The sequence below is a fragment of the Glandiceps talaboti genome, chromosome 5, assembly GCF_964340395.1.
Source record: "Glandiceps talaboti chromosome 5, keGlaTala1.1, whole genome shotgun sequence".
NCBI lineage: Eukaryota > Metazoa > Hemichordata > Enteropneusta > Spengelidae > Glandiceps > Glandiceps talaboti.
In genome coordinates, this window is record NC_135553.1 from 18,127,318 (window position 1) to 18,154,617 (window position 27,300).

Below are 27,300 nucleotides of genomic sequence, written 5' to 3' on the forward strand. Positions count from 1 at the left end.
AAACTGGAGGCACCATTATCAAAGATTTCAGTAACGTGAGCAAAACTTCTAATCTAAGCTATTGTCTTATCAACAGATACACTCACAAATAATGAAGTCCTCTCTACTTTCAAGTTCAGTAACAAACATTAACAACCATAACTGTCCCTGAAAAATGCAAGTAAGCTTACGTTAGTGTCAGAATGTTATCACATGATAGTTCATCAATATTTTTTTTATGTTTGCTGTCCTGTTTGTATATTTTGTATTTTAAAACAATAATCGTGCTTCATATGTTTTTTTTTTATAAAAGGGTTTGCAAAGTGAAAGTTTGAATAACGGTGACACGTGTTACATCCACAAAATGAGAACCGGACAGACTGAGAACATGGAACCAGGGGAATTGATCGCTGTACTTGAGGAAAATGAGGTGAGCGAATTAAGATTTTAGAAAGCTTGCATGTTACCTCTAACCTAAGAAAATTTTTTAGACGGCTTGCACAGTTCTCACAGTTATTACTTGGACGAGCTGAAATGCGTGATTTCGATATTTTAAGACCAAAAAAGATAATTGTTTCTGGTCAGAGCATTTTGTCTAAATAAAAGTGGTGCGACGACGCAATTTTTTTAAAATCAATTTTCAACAAACCTGTCACTTAATCAACGACTGAGTCATGTATTTATTACAGTTATTGTTCTTTTTACAAAGCAATATGGAAAGTACAGTGTATACAATGCCATTATTGAACTCGTCACCCCATCCCCCACCCCCACCCCCATTGACTACCGCTTAGCGGATATGTCATTGAAAAATGTATTACACATAGACACAGACAGTAACACTCACAGGCATGGTTTATTTGCCAATTGGGTGTAGACATTCTTTCATACCATGGCCAAATGCGATACCGCATTTCATCAATTTTATTCATATCATCGTGCTCATTCCTGGGAGAAAAAAATATTACGATTAGGTGATAACAGCATAACAGCAGAAAATATCAAGTGTCTCGGTGTTCAAAGCTGTGATATTTGATTCTATAATTCTTAAATTCAATATTATAACTGTACATGATATGATCGCACGAAGACACTATATTATTATCGGTTATTATTACCATATATTAAATGGATATTCAGTGTAACCATAGTAGTTTGTACACGTTTCCTGTGTTGGTCTTGTCTCATCTATGATGAGATTGTTTAAAAATAATCTGTATGAGAGTGGAAAGTGAAATTACGAAGTAGTTTGCGATTGTCACCTATAACCATTTTCTACACAGGGACCCATTACAGGGGCGGCAATTGCAGGAAAAAAATACACCTACCGTGCTACACGAGAAGTGACGAACCCAGAACTTGTTGGCAATGCTATCGCATCTAGATGTGAAGGGAAACAGATGCGTTGGTTAGCTCCTAGAGGCAGTAAGTATTTAATACTAGACTCAGTTTTACTAGGTTCAGTACCACGCCACCAACGTTTATTTTGTTAAGTCTTCTCTGAATCGATGGATTTGATGAGTTTGCACAGTTTGTACGTATGATGTTTTCACCAATACCATACTATCGATTAATTTGCTAGGTTGCCCTGAATCGAAAATATGGAGTCCGTACAATGAATTTGTAAGACTGGTACCTATAACGTTTTCGATAAAAGACGTTTTTTTAATAATGAATGTAGACTTCAAAGCAAATCCATTTTTACATGTAACAGTGCAGTAACAATATTAATCTTAAAATGTTAAAATGAGGATTCTAATCTATATTTTTTGTTGTTGTCATTTCTAGGGGTGGGAAGCAAAAGCTGTGAAAAATGTTTATTTCTTTGCTTTTGGTGTTAGCGGAGAGTCACACATCGGACAATACATAACATTGTTTTTACATATGATATTGTGGAATTGTTCATATGTAGTGAATTGTTTCCTATAGTGATATCATATCGGCTAAATTCTAACTTGTAATGGTTTGTGGGTATATTATCATCTGTACTTCTGATCAATAAAAAATTATAAAACGTTATAATGTGTTTGGGGTTTTTGTGTGTGTGAGCCTCATGGGGAAAAAAAATCATTCAACACCCAGTATACATGGTTAATCATGCAAGGCACTATATTTAATTATCAAAATATATGACAACATTAAACAGATCAGCATCATTTTGATCACCACATATACACACCTTTAACTTTACCTCTTGTGTTGTCCCAAGCATTGTCGCAAGCCAGAGCACAATATTTCTGCTGAATCAACCTCTTGGCGGTGCATCTTGGACGGTGCCGTAAAAGAGGCTGTGGTTTACGACGATGTGTCCCAAGCAACAATATTTTTTTGATAAGAACGGTATTTTTTTTTATTTCAAATCTACCTACCATAGTCTGTTGTGCTTGTATCACTGCTGTTTCTTTTGTAGTCTACGAAAACATATGTCTGACTTGGGAAAACCCAGTATAACTCTTCATCATAACGGCTTATCTCCCTTACTATTTTCATAGATTTATATATGGGAAAGAATGACAGGTATTGCCAAATCGACATCACACATCACGTTGTACCAATGACTTCATTAATTCGTGGTCAGTGGAAACACTGGTTCGGTTCCTTATTACATTCATACAAAACAGCATAGCTACAGCATGTAGACTATGACCAGGCTTTACCGGGTGATTTAAGATGAATGATTGATGGTTGGAGGGGCGGGGGAAGGGGAAGGGGAGAGTGGCTAAATTTTTTGTTCGTAAATAAAGGAGATGTTCTTAAAGGTTAGACTTTTGGGTAAGTCACATGGATTTCCTTTAACAGAAATGTTTACTTGAGAAAGGAAAGTACAAAGTACATGTGGTTAATACCCAAATTGCCAATAAATATTTCCAATTATATTAAATTTCTCCTAATCTCCCGCCTTTTCTGTAGTTCTGTCAACTCTACAGTCTAAGTTTCCTTTGACAATGATGAGTGAGATATGATTTTAATGATAGGGTCTCGAATGATGAACAACTTCTTGATACAGATTATCACCGAGAACGATTTACATGCACTTACGTGACTTCAACTCCAGATGGTCAAAACTTCGACTTCAGTTTATCAACACGTCTATAGCTGCTAAGAAACTATCGTTATTAATCTTCCATTCTTGTCCATTCTCGACGTTTCATCATGATGAAAGTCATCATGCAGGCTTTTCATTAAAAGACGCAGGGCACACTTGAAATACACCAGACTTTTCTTACTGTAATCTTGGTCCTGTGTGCATTGTGTCAGAGAAATAATGCATATATTATCAACTTAACCAAAGTCATCTGTGGAAAAAGGCCTGGTTATAGGGGTGGTGCGGTGAGGGTTCACACTTTCTTAAACGTTCACACGTGGAGGAAGGACATGTTTTTGTGCCTTTTACAAGGGGAGGGTGATAATCTATGGTCTACTCAATGCAATAAGTTACAAACCACAAGCTGAAAAAAAGCTATATATGAATATTCAGTGTTGGGGATGTTGTGTGATCGTTCACACCTCTCCAAACTTTGGAGAAATATCCCAACATATTCTATCATTGCTTGCAAAAGGGCCATGCTTTCATGATGATGAACAAAATGTGATATAGATAACCATCCAAACAAAATCAACTTGTCAGTATTTGTCTAATAATTATATACAAATTTATTTGATACGAGAAGCATGTAAAAGCAAGCAACATCTGAATATTTCAAGTTTATACAACTATACAGATGAAAATAAAAATGTGTACAAATATCTTCAAATATGTACAAAAAAATATAGATATGAACAATATATGTACAATAAATCAACCTGGAAGTGACATTTCTGGATTCTAGGGACAAGGAGTCTTATTACAAGAACCAAAAAGAGCCTGTCACAATTTGTATCAACCTGTACTGTTTATAACAACATAGAATCTTTACACCAAATATCAATCTACCCAATAATCAAAGTCTTGATTTATTTTACAGACACAAATTATAACAATTTTTTCAAATTTATTTATAGACACAAATTATATCAATATTTCAAAAAATTACCACATTAATTATATAATTATAATATATGCAATATTATTCATAGACAATACTGCACTTCACAGTTACATAAGACTTAGCTATTGACTAACATTTTAGTATAAAATTATACTTATAATATATGAAATTAATTATATTGCAATTACTGGGCCATAAATGTTATTTGTGCATTTCGGTAGGCTTAAAGCAATCAATTAATTTCTCAATTATTTGTTGATATTCAATGTTTCTAATTATGAAGATGTGGTGAGTTACTGATTTAGAAATATTGAGCAATCAAAAGTTTGTTTATTATTCAGGCTGATTAAAATCTGATGTAAGAATGTGGCTTGATTCCTTTTCCTTCATACACTGTTGTTTGTTTTTTGATGTTGTAGTGATCATAATTAGAACTGAAAAATAAAATTTAAAAAAACGGTAATATATACAAAGGAATACTACATTAGGTAAATAAAGGGATCTGAGTTGTATGCCTACATCAGATTTTAATTAGATTGGTTATCATTATGTGTTTGATTATCGTGATGTTTATTGTTAAATGGAAGTCTAACTATGAATTGGGTCTTTGGCAATATATATATCCTGAAGTCACAGCACAATCATGTACAAGTTTTTTATTTACATAATACAACACTGATTTTAATACTGAGATAGACGCAAGCTAAATCTAATGTTCTTCAATATGGTAGATTACATAAGTGGATGATAGCGGTTCCTCTGTTGTGTGATTCTAATCACCCTGTGATAGTGTAAACATTGGAAGTCCCAAAACAGCACTGTAAGTTCATGGAACTTGAAATAAACTAGTTTTCAGAGACACCTCCCTACTGAGTCTATAATTAAACCAACGTCCATTCAATAGCTTATCACTGTTGTATCAACATGTTGCGACAATAGTTTTAGTTTGTGTCTATCTTTAGCAAACCGAAGGTTCAACTACCAGAGTAATAGGTTGATATCAATGGTTACACTATATCTACAACACTGAAGCATTTGTACAATACATTACTAAAGCCTACATACGTATATACAAAAATAAATCTAGGTTTTAAAATATTTATACAGTATTATATAGTTACAATTTACAAGAACTATCTTATATAATGTTTTCTAATAAATAAATTAACAGCATTAAGCTATTTTTTTTTTACATATTCACAGTTACTATCCACAAATAAGGAAAAGCTGATAACTATCCAATTCAGACCACAGACTATCTTGTTTTCAAGATCTATGGTTACATATTAGGCCAAGTACAAAAAATAGTGTGTGTTTCCGATAACCTGACCACCCCCTACTTTAAGCGTCCGACCCTAAACATTTTTTACATGGAAAAAGGTAAAATTATGACAATTACAGTCTATTTCCCTAGAGATTTTCTTCCCAAGGTATTTTTGGTTACTTTTGTTTAAAATCACATCCAGAGAGAAACGATGTCATTTCAGCCTATAACAGCTTAGTCTGCATATTATGTTTGTCTACTTCTGAATCACATAATTGTCTTCATTTACTTCTTTTACACCTCATCGACTGTTATGGAAGTATTGTGACCAAAGAGTATCTTGTCTTTGGGTCGAAGTAATTTATAAAAAAAATGTAAAATAAAATAGAATTCTGACCTACCTACCCTATTTTCTGAAGTCATGCTATCAGAAACAAACATTTTTTTGGAATTTGATGTAGTACTTTCACTGACTTTTTCTAAATCTATTAAAAAGCGAACAAATCAAAATGACAATGACATCTCGGTAAAAGGTATAGAGTTACACGAATCTCTTTATCACAAGTATTTCTAACTCAAAGCTTAATTTTCATAAATATCCAAGGCAATCCGAATTAATGTTAATTAATTATTTAAATGTTGGCTATTTGTCGTTTGTTTTTATTTCAAATATTTAGTTTTTGGCACTATCGTAAGTACTGATCATGATTTTGACAAAGACTGTGTTAGAACCTGAGTTGAAATCTTGTACAACATATTTCAAAATACTTCTCAGCAGCAGCTCTGGTTGATACAATCGTTCAGAAATTAATAAGAAACTACACATGGTACACTTTAAGATCGCAGGATTGATTGGGTTTTTTGCATCATTTTGTCTAAATGGGATTGAACTAAAATGCCACCATTCAGACATCAAAATATTGGTACCTACATGTCTGTATCTTGTTGCAGTACATTGGTTTGAATGGTTTATGTAGCAATAAATTGTGATCTTGCTATTAAAGTGTAACATGTCCAGTTTCTTATTGATGTCTGAGTGGTTATATCAAATTGAGAAGCTGAACGATATTTTGAAATCTGCAGTACTTTTTTTTGGTTTAAATGCTTCAACTTGACTTGTACAGTGAATTTCACAATACCATGCAGCTTTTTCTGTTTGATACAACCATGCAGAAAACAATAGTAAACTGGACATGCCACACTTTATAGATAGCAAGATTGAATGAGTACAGTTTCTTGCTACATTTTAAAGTGAAATGAACTACACATGCCACCATACAGACATCAAATGAACTACACAAATTTATGCACCTTTCATCTGGTGTTTGATACTAAGAAACACATTGGCACCCAAATGTCTGCATGGAGTTGCAATACATTTAAATGGTTTATTTCATTTAGACTAAAATGTAGCAAAAAAACGCAATCTTGCTATTGAAGTGTGGCATATGCAGTTTCTTGTTAGTTTGTGTGTGGTTGTATCAACAGAAAAGCTGCACGGTATTTAGAAATTTGATGTGTGTAATATAACAAAGAAAACGTGATTTCATACTACATAATATTCACATTTTCATTTCTGCAAAACCCAGGTGAGACGTATCTGTTGTCATTCAATGATTCACCATGAAGTACAAGAGGAATATTCTACTAACTACTAGTATTAAATATTGACAAAAAACTGTGATAAGTGTTCAATTTAATTGTAGTACATTTAATGCAGACAGGGCTTATAAAATGTTACATTTGCGCCAAAAAAAATAAACATTGTAGAATTTGGCTTGGTCCTAAACATATTAAACAGTATGATATACAAAAAAAAAATTTACACCAATAAGATTGAAAATATTCCAAGACTTTGTATCATCAGTTTAGACCATTTTCTACATTATTACATGTATGTCTAACTCTGAAGTGTTCTATTCCCGCTGTAGATTTTTATATAGCCCCTGCATTAACAGGATACAAAACTGTGGTATTTTTCTTTGATGTAATCTTCTTGTGCATATTATTATCACCTTCTTATCCAATTAGTTGTAAATGAAAATAACCAAAGCTTTAAGACTCCGCAAGTTTTGTCCAATTGTTCACTCCGGGGTCACCATCCTGTTGCTTTTCTCCCTCCTGTTGCTGCTCACCATCCTGTTGCTGCTCACCATCCTGCTGCTGTTCTCCATCCTGTTGCTGTTCACCATCCTGCACCTGTTGCTGTTCATTATCCTGTTGCTGCTCACCATCCTGTTGCTGCTCACCATCCTGTTGCTTTTCTCCATCCTGTTGCTGCTCACCATCCTGTTGCTGTTCTCCACCCTCTGCCTGTTGCTGTTCTCCCTCCTGTTGCTGTTCTCCACCCTCTGCCTGTTGCTGTTCTGCATCTTGTTGCTGTTCACCATCCTGTTTCTGTTCACCATCCTGTTGCTGTTCTCCGTCCTGTTGCTGCTCACAGTCCTGTTGCTGTTCTACCTTCTCTTCGTCTTTTTGTGTATTTTCTTCCGTCTTATCAACATCTTCTTTCTGTTGGCCCTCTCCTTCTGGTAGTGCTCCACTACCCTGCACATTTTCATCCTCCTTTGCTTCATCCTGTTCCCCCTGCACTGTCTCACGCTGTTCCTCATTACTATCAATTCTGTCTTGTCCTGACTCTTCAGTCTTTTCCCCATCCCCACTGTCTTCAGTTGAAGCCCATGCCTTGAGGTTCATAACATCCAGTTGTCCCAAAAGTTGAGTCACCTGATAATTCACAAGGGAATAAACAAGATAAGATTATCCTATCAACCCTTTTAAATACGTCTTCTATCATTTTCTTGGGTATCAATTAGTGTCCATTAAAAATCTAGTATACTCAAATTTAAAGTGGCCGTATAGATGATATTTATTAATTTAAAAAACTATTTTATCATGGCTTCCTACTTGAAAAATCAATATGAAACAACATTGACCAAGTCTGTGTTTGTAACTCAATACATTGCAAACATTTTTTTTAAATGTGTAAAAAGTTTTTTATTGTACGTACAATAACAAAGATTTTACACATTTATTTAATCTTTTGCAAATCATATATTATTCAAATCTGATTAATCAGACCTGTGACCATCATTAACCTCTACATCTATATCCTGTGATTAACACTCTTATTATGTAGATTAACTTTGTCAGTATCCCAAGTAAAACACTTTCTATCAAATTACTGTACTTTTTTGTGCAATATCTATGAGTCTCTTTTATCCTGAAAACTTAAATAACCGTCAAAATGCTGACTATCCTACTTTCAATGTATCTCGTCTTATCAAATAAATTACAAACGGAGTAGCTTACGACTACTATGACGACGACTACTACTAGTACTACTACTACTACTACTACTACTACTACTACTGCTACTGCTACTACTGCTACTATATACTACTACTACTACTACTACTACTACTACTACTACTACTGCTACTGCTACTGCTACTGCTACTACTACTACTGCTACTACTACTACTACTGCTACTATATACTACTACTACTACTACTACTACTACTACTACTACTACTACTACTAATTGAAATAAACATCCTCAAAAACCACTTGAATACAAAATTTCCTTAACCACCCACCCTTTCAATTGTATCTGTATCATTGCTTTCCTTGGCTAATTCCATGACTTTCTCTAGTTGACTCCTAGCTTCCTCCATCTGTCCATTTAACAATAGTACTTTACCAAGGGCAAATACAGTTTCCATGTCATTGGGGTCAGTCTCCAATGCAGCACTGAATGTCTCGGCAGCTTTGTCATACTCTTTATAAAAACCATAGCATGTCCCTATGTTGTACGATATTATCTACACAAAAAAGAGAAAAGATAAATTAATAATTTCAGGAACTCCTTTGATTAAAGTGGTCATATATGGATGAGGATTTGCAATTTATTTTGGAATTTCAATTTATACAACAATGTTATCATTGCTTCCTACTTGAAAAATAAATGTGAAACCACATAGACCAAGTCTGTGTTTGTCACTCAATACTAAAAAACTAAAACATGTGTACAAAGTTTGTTATTGTACTTACAATAACAAAAATTTTACGCATTTATTAAACTTTTGAAATTTATTGACCTACAAGGACTTTGTCTCTGCTGTCTATGCCCCCCCCCCTCTCTCTCTCTCTCTCTCTCTCTCTCTCTCTCTCTCTCTCTCTCTCTCTCTCTCTCTCTCTCTCTCTCTCTCTCTCTCTCTCTCTCTCTCTCTCTCTCTCTCTCTCTCTCTCTCTCTCTCTCTCTCTCTCTCTCTCTCTCTCTCTCTCTCTCTCTCTCTCTCTCGTTATTGAAAATCATCAATATAACACACCATATCATTGGGAAACTTCTCCTTTGCTTTGATTAAGATGTTGAGTCCTTCTCTTCTGTGATCCTTTTCAACAAAACTTTGATAAGCTTGAGTGTAAAGACCTGCATCAAAGTCACCATTCTCAAAAATATCTATCATCTTCTCATAGTCTCCGCTTGTGCTGTACTCTTCAATTTTTCTACCAACCAACATGGCACTGTTTGGATGCCTATGTAAAACACAGTCAACAAGTGTGAATCTCTTTTGTGGACAACATTAGTTTTAAAAAAAAACATCATCATTTAGTTTACTAGAATGGCACTCCTTTGATGAGTTGTACAACTGTGCAAAATTAATTGGGAATGATAATAATCTTTACAGACTGGATATGGGGTTTTGTGGACCAAGGTTTAATACGGTGTTAGGGCTCAACCTTGGGAGGGCCTGTAAGCTGAACTATTGATGTCTGAAAACCCATATCCAATCCATAAAGGTTTGATCATATACCCAATGGAGCGTTAAAATTCATCAGAACACATTATTTCGCTTATTTTCAGAGAAAAGAATGGTTCAACAATTTGCGCAACTGACCTTATTTGGGCAAAGTGTGACTAGGTGTAATTATAGACGTGAGTGGAGGGTCTATGGTGTAATACAGTAATGTATTGCCTGAATGTGAGGGCGCTGTCCCCACTGACCTACAATGGAGGCGATATGGATGTGATACTGGGTATATGATAATTAATCAAATAACTTTGTATCATATTAATATGATCGTAAACTGGCATCTTTTAACAAAAATGGCCCCCAAAAATGTTTTGATAATAAAACTTATGGTAATGACCAAAATGAACAAACCTCAATGTAGTTTACCTTATGGACATGTATGCATAAGATCAAAGTCATGATTTTTCATGCTATGAATAACAGTAAACTGTGAGACAAAATTCGTTCATTTGGGCATCATTGACTGTATTACTTTCAAAATGTTTGTTTTTTTACTCTGCAAAAGTATGACTTCACATTAAATTTCTGTAAACATGGTTGGATTTACATCACCAAACAATGAAAACATGCTGAAAGGAGACAATATAAAGAGAGTGATGAATCTGCTTTGGCAGGGACAACTAGAGAACCATGTATTTGAGTGAAACAATCCTGACTTACTTTGTCAAGCCATAATCAACAGTGTGTTCATATGGTCTTTGTGGTCTCTCCTCAACTGGTAACTGTTTATCAAAATAGTCAAGTGCAGCAAAGACATTATCAGCAGCCCATGATGTTGTCACCATTCTTTGTAGTAATTTGTAACCTTCAGCTTCGTCTTCATGTAGATAGTGCGTCAACATCTTGGCATTCAATAATCTTTCAGAACTTTCAAAAGTTCCTTGTTCGAACAATTTTTCACCTGTATATAATTAAATTAAAAAAGATGAATTTTCTGGTGTTCCCTTGCTTGTACAAGATTTCATCTGCACTCTAAATAACAGCAAGTTTATCATCGGTTTTTAATACCATAATGTTTATCCTACGACAGACAGATTCTTATTAAAGTCTAAGATATTGCTTTTTACATTTAACACTCTGGATAACTTCTGACTATTTTCAAAAAATATTTCTGCAAATATGGGCTGTGGAATAATACTGCAGTGCCCAGGACAGATTTTTCAAGAGGTGTCCAAAATGGTCATTTTCAAAACTTCATAATAGTCATGGTTATTCAAATTTGAATGGATGAAATCGCTTCACTAATTCCTGACAAGTTATTTGTAATCCCTAGAAACTTACCTGCTTTCTGAAAGTATGGATGGGCTTCTTGAAATTTCCCCATTAAGACATAGACAATGGCAATGTTTTCTAATAGAAACAGTGTCCTTGTATGATCCTCTCCCAGTGTCTCCTGTTAATTAATACCAACATGTTAAGTGTCACAAATTAAAAACTGTACATGTCCTAAGTCAGAGTGGTTTGAGGAAGTTTTCTGGATATGTGTGTATATATATACAGACATCAATTTGAAACCATTCTGCTTCTTATCTCAGTTCAAGTCCTTGAAGTCAGAATCAATTCACTTGCATATCATGACTGGACTTTTCCTTTAAGTTGATAGCAGTAATCAATACAAGTGTACTAAAGATAGATATAAGTCTAACTGGACTTTTCCTTTAAGTTGATAGCAGTAATTAATACAAGTGTACTAAAGGTAGAAATAAGTCTGAATGGACTTTTCCTTTAAGTTGATAACAGTAATCAATACAAGTGTATAAAAGGCAGAAATAAGTCTGAATGGACTTTTCCTTTAAGTTGATAACAGTAATCAACACAAGTGTATAAAAGGCAGAAATAAGTCTGAATGGACTTTTCCTTTAAGTTGATAGCAGTAATCAATACAAGTGTATAAAAGGCAGAAATAAGTCTGAATGGACTTTTCCTTTAAGTTGATAGCAGTAATCAATACAAGTGTATAAAAGGCAGAAATAAGTCTGAATGGACTTTTCCTTTAAGTTGATAGCAGTAATCAATACAAGTGTATAAAAGGCAGAAATAAGTCTGAATGGACTTTTCCTTTAAGTTGATAGCAGTAATCAATACAAGTGTATAAAAGGCAGAAATAAGTCTGAATGGACTTTTCCTTTAAGTTGATAGCAGTAATCAATACAAGTGTATAAAAAGCAGAAATAAGTCTGACTGGACTTTTCCTTTAAGTTGATAGCATTAATTAATACAAGTGTATTAAAGGCAGAAATAAGTCTGGCTGAACTTTTCCTTTAAGTTGATAGCAGTATATCAATACAAGTGTACTAAAGGTAGAAATAAGTCTGACTGGACTTTTCCTCTAAGTTGATAGCAGTAATCAATACAAGTGTACTAAAGGCAGAAATAAGTCTGTTTAAGTTGATAACAGTAATCAACACAAGTGTATAAAAGGCAGAAATAAGTCTGAATGGACTTTTCCTTTAAGTTGATAGCAGTAATCAATACAAGTGTATTAAAGGCAGAAATAAGTCTGGCGGGACTTTTCCTTTAAGTTGATAACAGTAATCAATACAAGTGTACTAAAGACAGAAATAAGTCTGACTGGACTTTTCCTTTAAGTTGATAACAGTAATCAATACAAGTGTACTAAAGGCAGAAATAAGACTGACTGAACTTTTCCTTTAAGTTGATAGCAGTAATCAATACAAGTGTATTAAAGGCAGAAATAAGTCTGACTGGACTTTTACTTTAAGTTGATAGCAGCAATCAATACAAGTGTACTAAAGACAGAAATAAGTCTGACTGGACTTTTCCTTTAAGTTGATAACAGTAATCAATACAAGTGTACTAAAGGCAGAAATAAGACTGACTGAACTTTTCCTTTAAGTTGATAGCAGTAATCAATACAAGTGTATTAACGGTAGAAATAAGACTGACTGAACTTTTCCTTTAAGTTGATAGCAGTAATCAATACAAGTGTATTAAAGGTAGAAATAAGTCTGAATGGACTTTTCCTTTAAGTTGATAGCAGTAATCAATACAAGTGTATAAAAAGCAGAAATAAGTCTGACTGGACTTTTCCTTTAAGTTGATAGCATTAATTAATACAAGTGTATTAAAGGCAGAAATAAGTCTGGCTGGACTTTTCCTTTAAGTTGATAGCAGTATATCAATACAAGTGTACTAAAGGTAGAAATAAGTCTGACTGGACTTTTCCTCTAAGTTGATAGCAGTAATCAATACAAGTGTACTAAAGGTAGAAATAAGTCTGACTGGACTTTTCCTCTAAGTTGATAGCAGTAATCAATACAAGTGTACTAAAGGCAGAAATAAGTCTGTTTAAGTTGATAACAGTAATCAACACAAGTGTATAAAAGGCAGAAATAAGTCTGAATGGACTTTTCCTTTAAGTTGATAGCAGTAATCAATACAAGTGTACTAAAGGCAGAAATAAGTCTGGCGGGACTTTTCCTTTAAGTTGATAACAGTAATCAATATAAGTGTACTAAAGGTAGAAATAAGTCTGACGGGACTTTTCCTTTAAGTTGATAGCAGTAATCAATACAAGTGTATTAAAGGCAGAAATAAGTCTGACTGGACTTTTCCTTTAAGTTGATAGCAGTAATCAATACAAGTGTATTAAAGGCAGAAATAAGTCTGACTGGACTTTTCCTTTAAAGTTGATAGCAGTAATCAATACAAGTGTACTAAAGGCAGAAATAAGTCTGGTGGGACTTTTCCTTTAAGTTGATAACAGTAATCAATACAAGTGTATTAAAGGCAGAAATAAGTCTGATGGGACTTTTCCTTTAAGTTGATAGCAGTAATCAATACAAGTGTATAAAAGGCAGAAACAAGTCTGACTGGACTTTTCCTTTAATTTGATAGCAGTAATCAATACAAGTGTACTAAAGACAGAAATAAGTCTGACTGGACTTTTCCTTTAAGTTGATAACAGTAATCAATACAAGTGTATTAAAGGTAGAAATAAGTCTGATGGGACTTTTCCTTTAAGTTGATAGCAGTAATCAATATAAGTGTATTAAAGGCAGTAATCAATACAAGTGTATTAATGGCAGAAATAAGTCTGACTGGACTTTTCCTTTAAGTTGATAGCAGTAATCAATACAACTGTACTAAAGGCAGAAATAAGTCTGACTGGACTTTTCCTTTAAGTTGATAACAGTAATTAATACAAGTGTACTAAAGGCAGAAATAAGTCTGACTGGACTTTTCCTTTAAGTTGATAGCAGTAATCAATACAAGTGTATAAAAGGCAGAAACAAGTCTGACTGGACTTTTCCTTTAATTTGATAGCAGTAATCAATACAAGTGTACTAAAGACAGAAATAAGTCTGGCTGGACTTTTCCTTTAAGTTGATAACAGTAATCAATACATGTGTACTAAAGGCAGAAATAAGACTGACTGAACTTTTCCTTTAAGTTGATAGCAGTAATCAATACAAGTGTATTAAAGGCAGAAATAAGTCTGACTGGACTTTTACTTTAAGTTGATAGCAGCAATCAATACAAGTGTACTAAAGACAGAAATAAGTCTGACTGGACTTTTCCTTTAAGTTGATAACAGTAATCAATACAAGTGTATTAAAGGCAGAAATAAGTCTGACTGGACTTTTCCTTTAAAGTTGATAGCAGTAATCAATACAAGTGTACTAAAGGCAGAAATAAGTCTGGTGGGACTTTTCCTTTAAGTTGATAACAGTAATCAATACAAGTGTATTAAAGGCAGAAATAAGTCTGATGGGACTTTTCCTTTAAGTTGATAGCAGTAATCAATACAAGTGTATAAAAGGCAGAAACAAGTCTGACTGGACTTTTCCTTTAATTTGATAGCAGTAATCAATACAAGTGTACTAAAGACAGAAATAAGTCTGACTGGACTTTTCCTTTAAGTTGATAACAGTAATCAATACAAGTGTATTAAAGGTAGAAATAAGTCTGATGGGACTTTTCCTTTAAGTTGATAGCAGTAATCAATATAAGTGTATTAAAGGCAGTAATCAATACAAGTGTATTAATGGCAGAAATAAGTCTGACTGGACTTTTCCTTTAAGTTGATAGCAGTAATCAATACAACTGTACTAAAGGCAGAAATAAGTCTGACTGGACTTTTCCTTTAAGTTGATAACAGTAATTAATACAAGTGTACTAAAGGCAGAAATAAGTCTGACTGGACTTTTCCTTTAAGTTGATAGCAGTAATCAATACAAGTGTATAAAAGGCAGAAACAAGTCTGACTGGACTTTTCCTTTAATTTGATAGCAGTAATCAATACAAGTGTACTAAAGACAGAAATAAGTCTGGCTGGACTTTTCCTTTAAGTTGATAACAGTAATCAATACATGTGTACTAAAGGCAGAAATAAGACTGACTGAACTTTTCCTTTAAGTTGATAGCAGTAATCAATACAAGTGTATTAAAGGCAGAAATAAGTCTGACTGGACTTTTACTTTAAGTTGATAGCAGCAATCAATACAAGTGTACTAAAGACAGAAATAAGTCTGACTGGACTTTTCCTTTAAGTTGATAACAGTAATCAATACAAGTGTACTAAAGGCAGAAATAAGACTGACTGAACTTTTCCTTTAAGTTGATAGCAGTAATCAATACAAGTGTATTAAAGGCAGAAATAAGACTGACTGAACTTTTCCTTTAAGTTGATAGCAGTAATCAATACAAGTGTATTAAAGGTAGAAATAAGTCTGACTGGACTTTTCCTTTAAGTGGATAGCAGCAATCAATGCAAGTGTACTAAAGGCAGAAATAAGTCCAACGAGACTTTTCCTTTAAGTTGATAGCAGTAATTAATACAAGTGTATTAAAGGCAGAAATAAGTCTGACAAGACTTTTCCATCTAGTGTAATTTCTAATCACAGTCCTTTAGTTCAGAGGAGACATACACACACAAGTTAGAATGCTCAAATTACCTTGAAAATATCCAATGCTTTGTTATATTTTTCCAAAGAAACATCTAGATTTTGTCGTTCTTGTTCAAACACTCCCCAATTCATCAATTTCTCTGCAACATCTTGATGTTTTTCTCCAAATGCATTCACTGTCATGTCATATGCTCTAAAGAAAAGATCACAATTAGAACAGAGATTAGTTTTTTGCCTTTAATATTAAATTGCCAGGTTTGTTACAGATTTTAATATCACATAACATAACATAACATAGCAACATAACAAAATAATGTAATATAATATATAACATACTATTATTATAATGTAATATAATAATATAACAATAAAATATAATAATATAACAATAAAAAGTAATATAATAATATAACAACATAATAAAACATAATATAATAAAATATATTTAATATAACATGATAAAATATAATATAATAAAACAACATAACATAATAATGTAATATAATATAACATAACATAACAAATAGGATGTCATCTGTACTACTGATATCACTACATCACCATATCTGATTCATTTTACTGTTTTCTCAACTCAACAACAACACTAAACCTGAATATTTCGAAGCCAACACTATAAAATTTGTGTACCAATTAAAACTTATGGTAGCTCCCCAGTAGCTATAACTGCAACTATTTCCTGCCATTTTGATGTTTATTTTCACCTTATTTCTATCATTTCAGTCACTGGTACTGAGGCATGCATGATCACACCCTATTTAGCATCCACAAGTTGTACAACAATATGTTTGAATTACTGCCTTCTGGGTCACGGTATAGAGCAATTAAATCACGTACAAATCGTTTCAGTAAAAGTTTCTACCCCACGGCCATACGCACACTAAACAGAGCATGATATACATTTTTAGCAGGTACTTAAAATCAGAACATTTTCTTAGTCACAGCCTTTTTATTTGTCTGTCATTGTATTATATCCTAGTTTTTGTATATTTTGTGTTTTGACTGCGAAACCACACCGACTTCCATTGTAAACTTTTTATGTTTATATGTGGCAATAAAGTTATTATTATTAACATTATTATTAACATTATTAAATCAGTTATTCATAAACACAGATAAATCACCAAAGCCAGTTTAAAAATCCACTACTGATAATACAATATTCTGATCACAATAATTTTATATTATGGCTATAATGGTTGTGTGTACTAAAATATTCACATTTAGAAAAATGGGCAAAGTGCTTACTTTTTATACAAAGGTTCTGCCAAATCCAGTTCACCCAATCCTCTGTAGCAAATGGCCAGGTTATTGACTGCTCCTGCTACCTCAGGAGGTAAACTGCCAAAGTAGCAGATTTCATATATCTGAAAATGTCAAAAATATCTCATTTTAAACTCTATGAACATCTTGATTTTTCAAGGATATTACAATCTGACTTCTTTCTTCAAACACCCCTTGAAGAAACAATTGTGTATTGAGCATGGCCCCAAGTTTTGACAGAAACAGTCTCTTTTCTTTTGCAACATTCAGGCCCCATTTTTCAGTATATGTTCATATGTTGATGGACATTTGAAATATCAAACTTCTAAGTCTACATCCACAAAATACTGTAATCTCTCTATCCTGACAGTGCATTCACTGACTAGAAAGTGTCAACTGCATGGTCATTTGCATAATTTATTCATTCACTGACAAAGTGCCAACTGTGTGGTCATTTGCATAATTTATTCATTCTCTAATCTGTAAACCTTTACTTTCTATTTTTTATCAAACCTGTCCATCACTACTAAAATATACTGGAATCTCACCTTGATTGCTTCTTCCAATATGTCCTTAGCTGCAGCTTTGTCACCAGCATCACACTTCAAGGCGGCCATATTGTTTAGTGTATCTGCTATGAGTGAATGGTTCTCTGGCAAGAAAGCTCTATGCAATTCCAAACACTTCTGATAATATTCTTCAGCCTAAATATGAAAAGTATTGACAAACGAATAGAAGACTGAGTATTTTGTAGTATATTTCAATTTTGTTGCTAGGTTGCACGTTTTAGTTAGAATGACAGAAATTCTACTAAAGGGGAACACGCCACTCTAGGAAATAAAGGCAATTTTGTAAACTCTGGGTTGTAGAGAGTTACTTTACGATTTTACATCACATACATTATGCACGATTGCCAAGAAGTACGAAGTGAAAATTATTGGCTGTCCATTGTTTAGTGACAGCCCTTATTAGCGATCGCGCATTGTCTCATGGGGCTAGCCTCATAAATATGGAATGGTTGAACACTGCATATTCATGAGTATGGAACAATTGCACAGTAAATATTCATAAGTTGCCTTGTGTTGTGTTGCCTAGTACATTTACATAATTTCCACACATGATTTGATTCGGCATTTGTTCCATAGTGCTCTGTAGCACCTGAGTGACTGTGTAGTTGTCCAATCACCACAAGGGAAATTTGGTAGCGTTCATGTCTCACCTCTTCAAACTTGTTCTGTTTGTAATACAGGATTGCCAGTCCATTCAAAGTCTGGGCAATGTAGGAATTTTTTCCATTCTTATCATTACCATCTGCTAACCTGAAAGACAAAAGTAGATATTAATACAACATCATACATACAAAGTAACTTATAAATACACACAATGAAAGGTCACTCAAACAAAAATAGTACTTTTCATTGACCTGCGTCATCTGGGGGGGGGGGGGGGGGGGGGTCATCCTGGGTAATCTAGGACAGGTCTTTGAAGAACTGCACTGTGTTCTCATACAGGTATAGGTATATCTATAGGTAGATTGGTAAATTCTGATACTAAGCTATTTTAAACAGACACTGAAATCAGATCGTCGTCGTCCATGCAATATTTTGAGTGTGTGTTGATGTCTAAAGTGGTTCGTTGAGAGTCAATATCAAATTCGTATGGTAATAATCCTGCATGGTGTTCATCTAATGACTGGGAATAGCATATTGGACTCCATGTTACTACCTAAATTCTTATAGAATGGTTCTTCCACTGTCAGACAAACTTGGCAAACGGTGACCTTTACATTTTTTCTGGACTTACAATTTAAGCATCAATTAAGATTATGAAATATTTCCTTTTCCTCTCCATACACATGGATGGTGATAGAATGATGGGTAGTATAAGCAGTGATTACAGTTAGGTAAAGGGGGAACACACCACTGTAGGAAACATAGGTATTTCATTAACATTGGCTTCTGGAGATTCAGACAATGATCTCACATCAAGTAATTTTTGCTCAGTTGATAAGAAACACCAAATTGAAACTCTTTCATTTCTATTGTTCTTTCAGTAATACACCATTGCATGATGGGTCTTAGCAAACATGAATATTCATTAGAAGCCCACTGAATATAAATCACTATTTATCTGCAGGACATAAACTCTTAATTTCAGTTTCTTGGCAACTGAGCAAAATTACGTAATCTGAAATCGCTCTCCAGAACCTAAAGTATTATGAAATACTTTGATTTCCTGGAGTGACGTGTTTCTCCTCTATTTATAAAGACAATCAAATATTAGATATAAATTTATTCATCCATAACATACAAAGAGTTGTGTTTTTACCTTTGCTTCATAGCCAATACTTCTTTATGTATGGGTTCTGCAGCTTCGTAGTTCGCAAGATTGACATACAGACAAGCCAACTGATTCAACATATCACAATATGCTTCGGCCAACTCTGAATCCTTTTCTAAATCCTCTTCAGTGAATACATAACCCTTGAAAGCAATGATCACCATATTTATATAAAACACTAGATAATCACCATACAGGCTAGTTTGAAGAATTTCCATACTGAATGACCAGGGTATAAATTCCATACTTTTTGTTTCATACATGTTCAACTTTGTCGGTGTGAGTATTTATCAACAGTAATCTCATAATCAGAGTAATCTTGTAGATATGCAGTTTCAGTATGAATTACTTTGGAAAAAATGAAGTGAAATTCAGCTCTACTTTTTGTATGTTTTCATCACAACCTGTAATATTTCATACAATTTGTTATATCATAACACTTTGTTTTCATACAGCCTTCACTGATTGGCTTAGATCATATCACATGATAAGGATAAGTGACCCATAATGACCTCAATTTGCATAGAGTAAGCACTACATGTTCTATTTTCCATAGGGCACTATTCATGTAGGACAGGAGTCATATCACTGATCTGCTTTGACTATGGATAGTGTATGTGCCTGGGAATATGATGCATCAGTGCCTGGCCTTATTTGGGTACAAAGTAGACATCATACTACATCTCATGCTGTTATGAAGTAACTATTTCCCTTGGCTTTCAGCTTTGAGAAATAAATGTTACATAACAGCCCTTGAAGTCTACCAGTGCCCAAATAAAATAGTATTAAAAGTCACAATATCATTCACAAAAACTTCATTACTTTTCACAATTTTAATATTTTGGAGTAAGAAAATAAAGAGCATCTAGCACACTGAAGACTTGTGTATTGTACTTTTTTTCAAACAAAATCATTACAGGTATATAAGTATCAAACTTACATGCATTCTGCGACTTCTCAGCAGCATAGGCTCAGCATGCATAGGATGTCCCATGTCTTCAAGAAAATCAGCCACCTTGGTTGCAACAGGCACAAGCTGGTTTTGTACACAGAGGAACAAAATAACTTTAAAGTTATAAACTTTAAGTGCCTCTTCTATTTTCAATACTTATAACTTTGAATAAATAAGGAAAATATGTGCTCTTCCTAAATGGGGCAAGTCGGAAATGGGATTACTTTGAGATGTGATAAATATTTGGCTGGTTTTTAGGAGAACGCCACACCAGGAAATAAAGGTATTTTTTTCATAAATTTTGGGTTCTGGAGAGTCATTTTCTGATTTGACATCACACAATTTTTGCTCAGTTCCAAAGAAACACTAAATTGAAACTCTTTTTTTTTTTTTACTAGCGTCTATTCTTCTTTCCATGGGGCACTATTGCATCATGGGTCTTAACATACATGAATATTTATTGATTGCACACTGAATATTCATGTCTGCTAAGACCCATGATGCAATGGTGCACCACAGACAGGCAATAGAATTTTAATTTGGTGTTTCTTGGCAACTGAGCAAAAATTATGCGATGTGAAATCATGAAATGACTCTCCAGAACCCATAGTCTATGAAAATACCTCAATTTCCTGGAGCGGCATTCCCAACTATTCAAGTACATATTTAAAGTTACATGTGCTGGAACTGAACACTTTTACTGTAATTGAGTGTATAGTAAATACCTTAATCTTACACCTAAATCAACATGTAATTGAATGTTTGATAATCTCCCAGAACTTAAAAAGTAAGGTAAAAGTGTCAGTGTAACTGATACCTTGGTACCTATAATTTAAATGATGTTTTCATTTAGAATAAGGGGAGGAATTGATACGGTGTCTTTATTCGAGGGAGTGAATATTCAGTTGGAAGCAAAGACTAGAAGTTATTCTTTACTTATTAAATAACCCAGGGGAAGAAAAAAAACACAATAGAAAATCAGAGTTATTTCACATAAAAAAAATAGAAAAATACTCAATCACATGTTTGCTGCTCCCTGTGGTTTAGCAAGGATTGCCCTGAAATGCATTAAAATACATCTTCTGGCATTGTTTTCACACAGAATTTCAGTTGAACTTGGTTGGGGTCAAGTGAATGAACAGGGGATGATATAAAATAACTTTGTACAGCAGCAAACTGCATTTCAAAAACTAATTTCTCATTTTGTTTTAAAATACACGAAATGGATTTTAAAAAATATATGGTCAAAATAAGGAAATGAACTGTTGTTGGTAGAGAAGGTGATAGTTACGCAAACATGTATGATTCAAATTATCACATGAATAGTTTCTTGTACCAATTGAGTTGAGGTCAAGCACTATGAATAAAAAGATGTATATGAACAGATTTCATGTAGGAATACAGTATTATACCTGCTTGTTATTATTATTATTATTTATTATTATTATAAAATATATTTATTCAGGGTAAAACTCAATAAGCGTTACAAACAACGCAAAGCGTTGCAGGGTCGGCTTCTTTCCATTGAGGCCCTCATGTAGTGTAACAGTTCTACCAGTGACTAACGATACCAGACCATGTCCCTTTAAAACAACAGTATTCTCCCTTATAATCTCCCCCACCCCCACCCTGATCCCATGCCTTCATCACACATTAACTGAATTGTTCCTTTAAGGAAGCCATTAAAAACATGTAAACATCTATCACCTTATTGTCCATTGTGGCCTGAACAATGTAAGTAGAGGAAATAGGTGGCTCTTTAGTGCCTGGGTGTATTTCCCACTAATACCACATCTCCCTCTGTGGCGATGACTTGATCACTACATCCTCATCTTTAAATTTCACATTCAAGTCCGGTAACATTGCTCGCACACTAATCAGTACCTTTTCATTTCATATATGCTATCATCTATTGCAGAATCTATTCTTTCAATGACATTTCAACACACTACGACATATATATCAATTCATCTGTCAACCATTAAACATGTAAAAGTTAACACATATTTTGCCACTCATCTCACCATAACCAGAATAACCACCAAGTATCCATTTTACTAAATATTTGATACATACACACTTTGCCGGAGGAGTAATTTGATTATCCACACATGTTTCCAGCTCCTTCAAATACAAGTATGCCACTTGTTCATTCAAAGCCTGCATGTAGAAAGCCAAGACTTCTTCACCAGTCAGCTGCATAGAGTTCCAGTAACTGAATAAGTCATACTTGTGCTGGTCTCTGCAAGAACATAATTAGGTCGTAAGATATGTCACGTCGCTCCACCCTGACTGATGTGTGAGGGCGCCCTGTCATAGTGTAATTTACAGGCTAAAATGTAATACGATGTGAATGATGTGTGAGGGCACCCCATCATGGCATACCTTACAGACTAGAATGTAATATGATGTAAGATACATCATGTCACTCCGCCCTCACTGATGTGACTGATGTGTGAGGGCGCCCTGTCATGGCGTATCTTACAGACTAGCGTGTCATATGATGTATGATACGTCGCGTCACTCTGCCCTCACCGATGTGACCAATGTGTGAGGGCACCCTGTCATGGCGTACCTTATATACTAGAATGAAATATGATGTAGAAAACTTCTAATATCAGATCTTGTTACAACTTACAATTAATAAAATTTCACCATCTACTGATTTCTAGTCTAGCTACACATTTATAGCTGAGAAGATTTCTGAGTCACTGAAGGATTATTCTAATCATGACCAAATAAAACAAATTTGACACACTCAACAGACCTATGTTTACAAGTCCCTCTTTATTGTCATGTCTGGGGTACTACTGTATCGTGCAAACCATTGTATAGGGTATAGTGCCCTCAATAGACATTCTAATTTTGCCTTTGTTTTTATCATTCAACCCCCCCCCCCCCCATTAATACTATAATGTAAACATTTTCCTAGTCTTGACTGTGCTGTCTTGATGGCTTATTTGTGCTAGTCATATTTCCTATTTTAATGAAGAATTAAACTTTAAAGAAAAAAAATGTTATACTATGCACAGAAATATGACAAAAAGTTTTCAAAAATCCAAACTTACACAAAGAGAGCAAGGAATACCCCAAAGTGTAACAGACATTTCTGCAACCTGCCATTATCACCAGATCTTTGTAGTAACCATGGCAACTCATCAACAATCCTTGTTGGTATCTCACTTCTGTGGTCACGTCCAACATCCTACAACAAAACAATGTTCTCACATACTGAATTAACACCGGAGTAACAACATGCAGTGAGGAATACTAACATTAATATAGAGCAGTTTGATCATAATATTTGCGTCTTCCCCAATGGCATGAGCCTTGTATGTACTAGTATGTCATATTCTGGAAATAGGAAAAACAAAATATTGTACACTTTGGCCACTAGGGGGCAGAGTTCATAAGGAGCCTTTTGGACCAGAAAGGAAGTCCAACATAGTTCCCTAATCTGGTGTACCAACTCCCATATAACTGTGCCAGTACTACATTCCAGTACCTTGGATTTCAATTCATTTCTGATACAGAAATCATGCATCACAGCTAGCTATTGCGAACTGCGTAATATACACACCACACCAATATAACCCACTATGAACTTTGACCTGTCCCAAGGTATGGTGTTAATTAAAGTGGCGCAAACTGAGTTTTAATAAATCTTTTACTCAAGTGAAAATACTGACATAAAACTTTCATTAAACTATCATAGTATAATGTTAATATTGATGCATGCCTTCTATACATTACAATTGCCTTTTGGTTTTGTCAAACCAGCTGATTGCCTAGTATGGATTTCTAGACATTTTTTGATACGTATAAAAAATTACATCATTTATATTGTATCTTAAGATCCAATTTGAGTTCTGTCAGTAAGGAATTTTACGTCTCGTTGCAGATCTCGCGAGTTATGCAAATATGCCAAGCAACAACGATTGTCAAACATGTGATCATGGTCAAGCTTTCGCCGTGGCCATGTGCGATGATGTTGAAAACAATAGTATTTGCTATTAAGTGTTTAACACTTTCAACTTGACCACCCTCACATGGCTGCTATAGATGCAATGGCTCATGCGGGTTCTCGTGAGATCTGCCGCGAGACAAAAAAACAGCTTACTGCAAGTGATAGTTATGTAAATTCAGTAAGTAGAATACTATGAGTGCCTTTAAAATAGTACACAGCATAAATTTTGCCCTGAAACATATACACTCAGCTTGTGCCCCTTTAATGTGAAGAGGATCATTCTACAAAATGTACATATAATGATGATGACTTCAACAATATTGCTTGATAAAAATCACTTCCTAAGTATGCTAAACTTGGAATTCACAAAAAAACGAGCACCTACCTGTAACAGTTGTTCAAAATAATTTGCTACTAAATCCACATAAGATTTGTAGATATCTTCAGTTCCACAATATCTGTCTTTGACAGCATCGGCCAACTCATCATAAGCAATCCTGCAGTCAAAATATCAAAATATCATTTCTAAAATTACATACATAATACAGAAAATTTTCATTAATACATACATTATATGTGTATTCATAATATTTCAACATTTATTCTTCATTAGTTAGTTCTTATGTTTAGTATAGTATAGTATAGTATAGTATAGTATAGTATAGTATAGTATACTAGTAGTATAGTATAGTATAGTATAGTATACTATAGTATAGTATAGTATCGTAGTACAGTACAGTACAGTACAGTACAGTACAGTACAGTACAGCAAAGTACAGTACAGTATATTATATTGAACACATATTGCCTGGCCATGAGGGCTATAGCACCCGTTTATTACACCCGAGGGACTGTGAGTTACCAGAATCACATGCTATTTCCCGAGGCCAAAGGCCGAGGGAAATAGCATGTGATTCTGGTAACTCACAGTCACGAGGGGGTAATGAACGGTTGCTATAGCCCGAATGTAGGTCAGGCAATATGTGTTTTGTAATATACCTCATGCTGTGAACACGCGGTGGCAGACGACATCGTCAGAAGCTACCATTTTGACCTGCTGTGAACGCGCGGTGGTCACGTGACCATGTGAAAGTTGATGGAATTATTTCCCTAGGGAAATAGTCATTCTATTTTCCTATCACATGACTGATTCTAGCGAATCATGGCACAGCATTATCACTAGGTATATTATAATATAGTACAGTGTCGTAGTACAGTACAGTACATTACAGCACAGCACAGCACAGCATAGCAAAGTACAGTACAGCTAGTGTGGTGTGGTAAATTTCATTATGTACAGTACAGTACAGTACAGTACAGTACAGTACAGTACAGTACAGTACAGCTAGTGTGGTGTGGTAAATTTCATTATGGAAAAATACATTATCCAGGGTCAACATATACAGTACAGTTATGTTTCTATATATGCCCTTGTTCTTTTTCTGCTTCCTTTCCATCATGCAAAGCCTTATACGAACTATTGTTCTTTTTTTACATAACCTTTGCTACCTGCTTGCCTTCTTTTATCATTTTAGGACTAGCAATGCAATAAATCTTACTGACATTTTGCCCTAACTTTGCACAGTTACACTGAAATGGCAAAACACTGTGGAGTGAGATCAATAGCTTATTATGTTAGATAAAAAAACTTAAGTTTGGAGCTGGGGTTTTTGAACCATTTATAAGTTCTCATCCAACAACAAATGGATGAGAACTATATATAGACAAATAACAAAATAACAAAATAACAAAGCTCTACTCAATTGTTTACATAGTAAAATTTTTACACTTGATTCAAGAGAAAGTACAAAACATTAACAGGGCTTGAAATATTAGGGTGTTTCTGCTTGCCCTGGACGAGTAATTTGACGCCTTGGGCAAGTAGTTTAGAAAGTCCCAGTGAACAAGTAGAGTTTCTCACGGTTACTGATTTTAAAACCTCTGATTGCACCTTGTGATATATTAATTAAAGTAAAACTTTTCTGTACTTGCAGAAACTTTCAAAGTGATATATTTTAGCATATATGAATAGAAGCATATAAAAAATGAGGGTGCTTACATTTCCTGAATTTACAGTTTACACAACGAACAAAATTTATTAACAATATAATCCTAACTGCACCAGTTTATGTTTTGAAAAAAGTAATAATTCTTTTGCATTTTGAACATATTACATAATAAAAGGCACTTTGTCATGATGTAGGACAATTAGAAAATAAATCATGCATATTCTGTTTAAACATGTACAACTTTGCTTGTGCATGGCATAATGGAATGAATATATCTGTCTTCATACTTGAAAGAGGGTGTGGTAGAAACTAATAGAGTGGGTTTTGAAAGAAGCTTTCCCCGAGACCCCTGGGGGTACGGTACCGACATATATGTCACACAGCACAATGTGACGAAGGTATGAAGATCGACCTACTACTCAGTACACATTGTCTGTCACTGACTATATAGTATTCTATGTATTGTCAGTATACACACACAGTACCGGCTATGTTTTCACTCCAACACGGTAAACATAGCAACAAGAGTGTCCCTATTAAATACCAAAGGTGAATGGTCTGAATACACCTCACAACACAAACATTCAGAAGTTTATGCCAACCGACAGCAGTCTGTCTGACGCTTGCATCTGATTTGCATTACTTTTAATTGGTTAGTTGCACTATGCAACGAACCAAAATACACACTATGTGAATGCAGTGTGCATACAATGTACTGATAATTCAGTCAGTGCTATCAAAATCAAATTAATATTTTACTTCTCAAACTGACTAAGTAAAAAAAAATAATTTGAAGAACAAAATATTCTGTTGAAGGTACGAACATACAAT

At 34.3% G+C, this 27,300-nt stretch overlaps 1 protein-coding gene across 1 annotated transcript in view; it reads right to left on the minus strand.

The window, feature by feature from the left end:
• Window positions 1–3,650: 3,650 nt before the first annotated feature.
• Window positions 3,651–27,300, minus strand: part of LOC144435223 (TPR repeat-containing protein DDB_G0287407-like) — a 56,732-nt gene continuing 33,082 nt past the window's right edge. The window contains exons 13-26 of the mRNA XM_078123806.1: window positions 24,846–24,957; window positions 23,562–23,698; window positions 22,570–22,735; window positions 20,482–20,577; window positions 19,530–19,684; window positions 18,421–18,520; window positions 17,750–17,905; window positions 17,187–17,305; window positions 15,969–16,113; window positions 11,332–11,443; window positions 10,711–10,951; window positions 9,565–9,772; window positions 8,833–9,057; window positions 3,651–7,959 (exon numbers count right to left, since the gene is read on the minus strand). Of these exons, the coding sequence (XP_077979932.1) occupies window positions 7,288–7,959; window positions 8,833–9,057; window positions 9,565–9,772; window positions 10,711–10,951; window positions 11,332–11,443; window positions 15,969–16,113; window positions 17,187–17,305; window positions 17,750–17,905; window positions 18,421–18,520; window positions 19,530–19,684; window positions 20,482–20,577; window positions 22,570–22,735; window positions 23,562–23,698; window positions 24,846–24,957 (2,644 nt within the window). The 3' untranslated portion in view covers window positions 3,651–7,287. The remainder of the gene's footprint in view (window positions 7,960–8,832; window positions 9,058–9,564; window positions 9,773–10,710; window positions 10,952–11,331; window positions 11,444–15,968; window positions 16,114–17,186; window positions 17,306–17,749; window positions 17,906–18,420; window positions 18,521–19,529; window positions 19,685–20,481; window positions 20,578–22,569; window positions 22,736–23,561; window positions 23,699–24,845; window positions 24,958–27,300) is intronic.